General features: G+C 40.2%; 1 protein-coding gene across 1 annotated transcript; it reads right to left on the reverse strand.

Annotated features, from left to right (window-relative positions):
* Positions 1-3,303: 3,303 nt before the first annotated feature.
* Positions 3,304-3,904, reverse strand: LOC123402645 (histone H4). The gene has a single exon (XM_045096576.1). It carries the CDS (start codon positions 3,828-3,830, stop codon positions 3,519-3,521), a length of 312 nt encoding a protein of 103 aa, XP_044952511.1. The 5' UTR covers positions 3,831-3,904; the 3' UTR covers positions 3,304-3,518.
* Positions 3,905-9,801: the final 5,897 nt, after the last annotated feature.

Below are 9,801 nucleotides of genomic sequence, written 5' to 3' on the forward strand. Positions count from 1 at the left end.
GTGTTACTCAATTATATTCCTGTAGTAAAGTGTTAGAAAGCGTGGAAATAGATGATAAACCACTCTTCTCCCAAAATGAGAGCAAGAGGGGGAGAAATCTGACCACACGAGATATAATCTCGCATATGCTTCCGCGGAAATAGAGGAAATCAAATCCTCAACCAGTAAATGTAATTCAACATCAAGTTGAAAGAACACCTCACTGGATGCTCATCATCCAAAGCCCGACATAAATGTGCACAAATTTTTTCGTGTCGGGACATCGAAACACCTTGACTCCATTGTTGTAGGAAATCACAAGGAGTTAAAAGGAATAAATACATTTCCACAAATTTCATTGATTCCTCCAGAATCATATAACATAAGTCTACATTTGTCGACATATATTTCTTCTGAAAATTGCTAAAACCTTTTGGGCCCTGAACCAAAATCCATGGTAGAGTGCCTCTTGTACTCATATTGGTTCACATAAAAGGAAGCAAGTAATGAAGAATAACATTCGCTCATCAAAGAGTGGTATTTACCATACTAATACATACTCTTCATAAGTATCTTCCATATGGAATACTAAAAACTTCTCATTCATAGACAAAGTCAATGAGGTGGTGAAAAAGTGAGGCTTGTAGCAAAAGGGTTCACGCAGAGACCCGACATCAAATTATGATGTTACATACACTCCTGGTATGAGTGGAATTAAGTTTTGATAATAAATATCATTGGCAGTACAAATAATATTATCCATGCAGTTAATGGATGCAGTAACTACATACTCATATGAGTTACTCGTTTTGGAAATTTATAACGAAGTCCCTGATGGGCTTACAATTCCAATTCCAAAATAAATCGCAACATATTTGTGTAAAATTTCAGAAGTCACTCTATGGCTCAAAAATGTCGAAAATCATATGGTACTACCGACTAAATGATTTTCTTCTTCCGAAGGATTAATCAATGATGATTGTTTATGTGTTAACAAAGGAATACCAAATTTGAATTCCTTATATCACCTCAGTGTATATTGATGATTTCATCATCAATATCTGTACAAGACCTAAACATACATAAAATCATCTCAAGACGAAAAATTTGGATTCAACCAAATTTGGCTTAAGTTTACAACTTGAGCATTCTATCAAGAATGCGTATCAGTCTACATATATCCAAAACATATACGAGAAGTTCAATGTGGATATATCACAACAAAAAAAGACATGTATGGTCATACTACCTTTGACAAGGTACAAATCCATTCATACCTAGGGGTGATAATGAAGTGATACTAGGACCTGAAGTTCTATATTTCATTAATGTCAAAGCACTCGTATACTTGCAAACTACGTCAGGCCTGACACTATATTTGCTATCTTTATTCGGACTGCAACTCCCAACAAAAGGTATATGGTTGATATAAGTATTGTCATCTTATATCTAAAGATTACAGTAAATCTTGGATATTTTCATCAGGAAATAGAAGATATGACCATGATATTGGCTTTTTATTTGATCCCAATGACGCCATATCAATGACTGAATTTGCTGGAATAGCCTTCACATGGAAGTCATATAAATGGATTTTAATGGTTATTTCCACTTATCATTCTGACATAATTGCTTTATCCTAAAGCATTGCAAAAATATGTATGGCTTGGCAGAATGATTAACCACACTCAAAATCGTGTGGTTGAGATTCATCAGAATCACATAACTTGATTTATCAAGATATTTCCACTTGTGTTACTCAATACCTACAGGTTATATGAAGAGCAATGTCATAAATCACATTGCTCAGAAATTACTTATCCTCATGGATTATAGAAAGTTGAGCAAAATAATTTGCAAACAAAATATTGTGATAATCCAACAGATTATACACAATCTCATGTTCATGTCAATGGCATTGGTATGTGACATCCTCCATATCTGCAAAGTTCAGGGGGAGTAATCTCCCAGACTATAACCTATTAACAATCATCAGATTGCACATATTGTACTCTTTTTCTCTTGATGAGTTTTTCCATAATGGTTTCTCATAAAGGTTTTTAACGAGATAATATAAACACAAGTGTCTTTATATGCCATATCATTTTCTCCTTGTATTTTTCTCACTGGGTTTCAAAGGAGTTTTCAATGGCATGTACGATTGTACTATTTTCCCTTATGAGTTTTCTCTCAAGTTTCTCATAATGGTTTTTAGTGAGGTAATATATTCTCAAAGATCATATGTCATACTTTCTATTTTCCCTACCGGGGTTTTTAAAGGAAGTACTCAAGACATATTAATTGTTCTCTAAACTTATCAATGAGTTTTCTCCTTGTTCAAAGGTTTTCTCATATGAGTTATCAAGAAACAATGATCATCATATGTTGCATCATTTTCTCCTTATTTTTCCCATTGGGTTTGAAGGAGTTTTAGCAACATATCTACTCTATTCTCATATTTTTCCCACAGGATTTTTGGGCGAGACTCTCAAGATTATCTGGAAGATTTCTCAAGATGGAAGACCTATATGTAAGAAGTTTTCAATAATAAAACATTTAAGGAGCGGTGTTGTACACGGGGGAGTGTTAGAAATTAATTAGTACATTAATTCAGGGGATGTGTCCAACCCCGAACAGTCGTGTCTCCTCTCTCTCTATTGCCACCAGGCACCTATTCTGAAGGGATGCCTCCAAACAAACACCTCTTTTTCGCACCTCTTCCAAATATATATATACTTAAGAATCAATAGAAACATGACTAATCGTCCATTCACTTTCATTCAATCTCGTTTTCGTTTAACAGTTTAGCAACAGATTTGTAAGCTTGTGACTTAAGCAAACTAAAACAGTAGTGGAATATTCATACATGCACAAACAAGATTTCTTTGGTAAACAGGGATTCAGCGACGATAAATAAACAAATTTAAAAAACAAGAGGAACGAACCATCGTGCAAAAATGAGGAACTGGAGCGATTCTTTGTGGGTTGCACCAGATGTCGGTTGCAGTAGGATGAGAATGTATGATTTGCACAAATAAATAAATTGGGCCAAGCTTTCTCTTTACTAGGGATCAGAGAAGAGTCACACGATGAGAATTGTCACAATGTCAAGATCAGGAATTCCTACAGAAGTCGATGCTGTTCAAGTTGCATATTTTCTTGTATGAAACAAGGTTTCAGAAAAATGCAGTTTACTGGCCAACTGCCGACAGTGCGAATCGGAGTAAAAAACAGAACAGGGACAAACACATCAAGCGCCTAGAGGCTGGATTTCGCTACTCTGGGGAACAAACCAGCAGTGTTCTTCCAGTTCTATACACCATAAGAATTAACTTCAGCTGTCACTCAATTTCTCTTCCTTCTAGAATCAGACATGGTGGTTTTACTGAGATTGGAATTAACTTGCCATTGCAGCTAAACGAAACGATAGGAGTTACAACTAGAAGTTGGATCTCACTAGACAAACTAGAAGTTGGAAGCACGACTACAGAGAAAAGCAGGAAGCAGCAGAGTCAGGTGAGCCGGCGCGCCGATGGCGCTCAGCCGCCGAAGCCGTAGAGGGTGCGGCCCTGGCGCTTGAGGGCGTAGACGACGTCCATGGCGGTGACGGTCTTGCGGCGGGCGTGCTCGGTGTAGGTGACGGCGTCGCGGATGACGTTCTCGAGGAAGATCTTGAGCACACCGCGGGTCTCCTCGTAGATGAGCCCGGAGATACGCTTCACGCCGCCCCTCCTCGCGAGCCTCCGGATCGCCGGCTTGGTGATGCCCTGGATGTTGTCGCGGAGCACCTTCCGGTGGCGCTTGGCGCCGCCCTTGCCGAGCCCCTTGCCGCCCTTGCCACGCCCAGACATCGTCGGAGAGGAGGTGGAAGCTGCCTAGCAGGAGAGATTTGGAGCCGCTGTGGAGTTTGGTGAGGAGGCGATGAGGATTTCGGGCGAGATTTATAGGCGAGCGTGGGATTCGGGAGGCGGGGGGGCGGGATGCTGGTTTGGGGCTTGAGCGGGAGGATTTCGATTTTCACGGGCTGGGTTTCGTTGGAAGGGTTCGTTTCAGACGTCGGATTGGGGATCGCCGAGCTGGAGGGGGTAGGGATCCGTGGGAGGGGGCTTGGTTGACGTCGGATGCGAGATGGATGGCCCTGGATTCGGAACTGGGTTCGGCGCGGATCGGTGACGTGCCTACAGTCTGTTGTGTTAGCTAAACGTGGCTACAGTGGTGGAGACTGGGCAACACCGTTCGTGTTGGGGCTGCTTCGACGGGCCTCATGGCCCGATACAATATTTTTCTCTCTTCCAATCCAAATTCCTTTTGCGGTGGAAACTCGTTTTCCTTGATCTTTTCATTTAGTCGGGAATTAAAATATTTTATATGGGTTTTGAAACATAGTTGTCGGAGTTAAATTCGGTAGATTCCTTGGTATGGTATTGAGTTAGACGATTTGACGCGATGTTAAGTGGACCAAGGTTTCCATTCAGGTTAGGACTCTTGTGAAGAAGATAATACACTATTCTTTGTTATTTATTTATTGCGTTGAACATGTATAAAATACCGAGGATTCTGAACTTTTTAATGTTGGCCTTTGACTTATACTCCCTCTGTACCTAAATAATTGTAGTTGGGCAGAACTAGTCTAGTTCTGCCCAACTACAATTATTTAGGTACAGAGGGAGTACAAGAGACCTAAGATTACAAAAGTTTTTGTCTGCTATGTCCGTGGAGGGATACAAAGTTTTCATTAACGTCAAGGCTTCTTGAATCTTCTTCATAGAGCGCCATAGGTTGTTTAAGATGGTACATGTCGTGGATGTTTGAGAAGAAAACAATGAATGATCGTTTTTATCGTACTCGACTTGACCGTGTGTTAGTGAGCTCACACTGGATCCTACTCTCTCGGATAGCAACAGTTTTCCACGAGACATGTATCGCAGACAATTGTCCCATCCATATGCGCTGGAAACTTTTGACGTAACTGGCTGAGTTCAAAAGTTGTTTAGATACAAGATGTTCTCGGAGTGGCATGACGAGTTTTAAGGATCTCTAAAGCACCAATGGCTCAATCTCAATTAGGTTGGTCACAAAGGAAAATATTATATGTTAGTATCATATATATGGCTCAATCCACATGCGCATGAGTGAGTCCACATGTCTACTGTCAATGTACAACTTGTGCAAGGCCATGGTGGCAGTGTTTGGCCCTTAGTACTTGATGCAGCCAAATGTCGCTAATACAGAAAGGCTATTGGCGATCAACGTCGATAGAGGCTTTCGAGGCATGCTTGGCAGCATAGATTGTATGCACTCGAAATGGAAGAACTATCCATTTGTTGGCACGGCTAGTACAAGAGGCAGTTGAGAGCGTGCACTCGCATATTAGAAGAGGTGGCTTCGCAAGATCTTTGGATGTGGCATTCTTTCTTCGGCATGGCAGGTTCTCACAATGATATTAACGTGTTGCAGCATTCTCCAGTCTTCGCAAGGCTTGCAGAAGGCCACTCCCCACCCATCAACTTTGAGGTCAAAGGGCACCAGTACAACAAGGGATACTACCTAGCTCATGGTATATATCCATAGTGGTCAACTTTTGTGAAGACAAATCTCGAAACTCGAAGGTGAGAAGAGACAAAGATTTTCCCAAATGCAAGAGAGTGCTAGAAAGGATGTGGAGTGTGCTTTTCGTGTGCTTTGATCCCAACGGGGTATCATTCGAAACCCTGCACTAACATGGGATGAAGGTAAGCTTTGGGAGGTGATGACTACTTGTGTGATCATGCACAACATGATCGTCGAGGACGAGCGTGATAACAACATCTTCGACCAAGGATTTGATTTTCAAGGTGAAAATGTTGAGGCGCTACACCAAGAACCGACCACGTTTGAACAATTTACCAATTCCATCGTGAAATGCATGATTGGCACACTCATTTCGAGTTTCAAAATGACTTGGTTGAGCACATGTGGAATCACATTGGCAACCAATACATGTATTGGTTCATTATGTTTATTCAAGACAATTTTGATTTGGTTGTAAGACTATTTTATTTGAGACAATTTCAATTGGGTTGTAAAACTATTTTTATTTGAGACAATTTGGATGTGCAAACATTGATGAATATGAATATATGGGAATATTGGTCGTGATGGACAGGATGCGGCCAAAGGATGCGGCCGCGCGTTGGGAGCATGGCCACCACATCTCAGTAAAGGCCCGGACATGACACCATTGCCCTACCCAAACGGAAAAAATCCGGGCAAAACGGACAAAATCTAGAAAAATCACGTCATCCCCATCTTTCTTAGTTTCCCCCTTCATTCTCTCATCCAGAGGTGGACACTAGTAGAAAACACGGCTTTCGTCCTAGCGGGACCGGAGCAATAGTCCCAGTCGCATTACGAACCGGGACTAATGTGAGCATTAGTCACGGTTCGAATGGCTAGGATGCCGGACGGAGCTCGGTAGGCATTAGTCCCAGTTCGAATGAGACCTTTGGTCCCGGTTGGAAACACCAACCGGGATAAAGGGGTTTACCACCTTTAGTCCCTCTTGGTGTCTCCAACCGGGACTAAAGATCCTCCCTTTAGTCCGGTTGGAGCCACCAACCGGGACTAAAGGTCTCCTTTTTTGCGGCCCAAATTCCGTGCGGGAAGGGACCTTTAGTCTGTGTTGGTGGCTCCAACCGGGACTAAAGGTCTATTTTCTCTTTTCTGGCTTGTTTTGTTTTTCTAAACACGACAAATTATGTTTTTAGATTTGGAATCACTGTTAGAATATTTGTAGTTTTTGAATGAATCTTTTTCCTTTAAGTCACAAAAAATATATAATTTCTGTTTGTGCTAGTAGTTTTCAAATTTAAATAGTTTAAATTTGAATTCTTTGAAATTTGTGTGAATCACTACTTTGTGAATAACTTTACTTTTAAAATAGATTTTTGAGTGATTCCTTTTCCCGCTGTTTAATGTTAGTGCATTTTATCATTATATTAAATTTGGTAATTGTTAGGTTATTTTAAATGGGTGTTTTAATCAAAGATATATTTTGTTTAACTCTTTTAGTTTTATAACTCATAAAATCATTAAATGCATGAAAATAGCAAATGAAGTGAGAAAATGTTGAAAATAGATGTCATGTCTTTGAATGGTGCATATTGAACGTACAAAACTTCTAGAGTTAAATAAAGTTTTTAAAAAGAAATGTCTTTGTAACACATGAGTTTTCGTTTGAAACCCTCATATTTCGAAAAAGATTGTCGAGTTTGTACATGAAGTGCATCTAGTTTTTGCCCTTACCTTTTCAACTTTTTAGCACATGCTATGTGGGTGAAATGATGGTAACATGCCAAATTTCAGCCTTTTCAGAGCTCATTTGTAGTGATTTTCAATTTCACGGTCATTTAGCTTAAAAAATCATTAAATGCATGAAACATTGCAAATGAAGTGAGAAAGGTTTAAAAAATAATGACGTGGCTTTGAATAGTGAATATTGAAAAACCAAAAAGTGTGGAGTTAAAATAAGTTTGTAAAAAATGAAATATCTTTGTAAAACCTAAGTTTTCGTCCTAAATCTTAATACTTCGAAAGAGATTGTCGAGTTTGTACACAAAGTGCATCTAATTTTTGTCGCAACCTTGTCAACTTTTAAGCACACGCTATGTGGATGAAATGATGATATCATGCCAAGTTTCACCTTTTTTAGAGTTCATTTGTATTGTTTTTCAATTTCACGGTCATTTAGTTCAAAAAAGATTAATATATCAAAATGTTGAGCAGGAGAAACCAGTTCCTATGTGATACGTCTCCGTCGTATCTACTTTTCCAAACTCTTTTGCCCTAGTTTTGGACTCTAATTTGCATGATTTGAATGGAACTAACCCGGACTAACGTTGTTTTCAGCAGAATTGCCATGGTGTTGTTTTTGCAAAGAAATAAAATTTCTCGGAATGACCTGGAAATTTACAAGGATTTTTTATGGAATATATAAAAAATACTAGCGCAAAAACCAAACGGAGGAGTGGAGCGAGGAGCCCACAAGCCCACCACGCGCAGGCCCCCCTCGCGCACCTAGCAAGCTTGTGGGGCCCTCAGAGCTCCACGCCTCCAACTTTAGCTCTATTTAGCCCTTTCGTGCGGAAAAAAAATCGAGGAGAAGAGTTCATCGCGTTTTACGACACGGAGGCGCCACCACCACCTGTTCTTCCTCTAGAGGGCAGATCTGGAATTCGTTCTGGGCTCCGGAGAGGGGAGATCGTTGCCATCGTCATCACCAACCTTCCTACATCACCAATTCCATGATGTTCTTCATCGTTCGTGAGTAATCTCATCGTAGGCTTGCTCGACGATGATGGATAGGATGAGATCTATCATGTAATCGAGTTAGTTTTGATGGGGATTGATACCTAGTATCCACTATGTTCTGAGATTGATGTTGCTACTACTTGCCATGCTCAATGCTTGTCACTAGGGCCCGAGTGCCATGGTTTCAGATCTGAACCTATTATGTTCTCGTCAATATATGTGTGTTCTCGATCCTATCTTGGAAGTTGTAGTCACCTACTATGTGTTATGACCCGACAACCCGAAGTGACAATAGCCGGAACCACTCCCGGAGATGACCATAGTATGAGGAGTTCATGTATTCACTAAGTGCTAATGCTTTGTTCCAGTTCTCTATTAAAAGGAGAACCTTAATATCTCGTAGTTTCCATTAGAACCCCGCTGCCACGGGAGGGATGGACAATAGATGTCATGCAAGTTCTTTTCCCTAAGCACGTATGACTACATACGGAATACATGCCTACATTACATTGACGAACTGGAGCTAGTTACATATCTCTCTGTGTTATAACTGTTGCATGATGAATATCATCTGGCATAATTATCCATCACCGATCCAATGCCTACGAGTTTTTCCTACTGGTCCTTGATTCGTTACTTTGTCGTTGTTGCTGTCGCTGCTGCTACTGTTACTTTGCCGCTACTGCTGTCACTGCTGCTACTGTTACCGCTATTGTTGTCACTCCTGCTACTATTACCGTTGCTACTGTTGTTATCACTACTTTGCTACCGATACTTTGCTGCAGATACTAAGTCTTTCAGGTGTGGTTGAATTGACAACTCAACTGCTAATACTCGAGAATATTCTTTGGCTTCCCCTTGTGTCGAATCAACAAATTTGGGTTGAATACTCTACCCTCAAAAACGGTTGCGATCCCCTATACTTGTGGGTTATCAAGACTATTTTCTGACGTCGTTGCCGGGGAAGCATAGCTCTATTCTCGGAGTCACTTGGGATTTATGTGTGCTGATCACTATGAGGAATCCGAGAGATCCAAAAACTAAAGTCTTGCCCTCAACTACGAGGACAGGTAAGGAACTGCCATCTAGCTCTGCACTTGATTCACCTTCAGTTATGAGTAAGTTTGCGACACCACCTCCTGCTAGAAATTTTGATGTGTCGCATGTGTGACATCCCCGGATTAGGCTATAGTAATCCCGGTAATTGAACTACAGTACAACTATGCAAAGTATGCCACGTCACCGTGTTTCCTATCATTGATCTCGCGATTGTTTGAGGCAGTTCGAATTTAAGACCTAAGTTGAAAATGAAATGAGAAAAGTTATAGGGTTGAAATAAAAATGTCGGGGGAGTTATATAAAAATTTCCCTAATGAATTATATAACTGAACCGGGCTTCTTAAGACTTATTTCAATAACCATATAATTAAAACAGAAAGCTATATATATTTATATATAAAAAATAGAATAGAATAAAATATTAAATAAATATAATAAATGGTAAGAGCATAATAATAATAATAATAATAAAGA

Source organism: Hordeum vulgare, chromosome 6H, assembly GCF_904849725.1.
Source record: "Hordeum vulgare subsp. vulgare chromosome 6H, MorexV3_pseudomolecules_assembly, whole genome shotgun sequence".
Lineage (NCBI taxonomy): Eukaryota > Viridiplantae > Streptophyta > Magnoliopsida > Poales > Poaceae > Hordeum > Hordeum vulgare.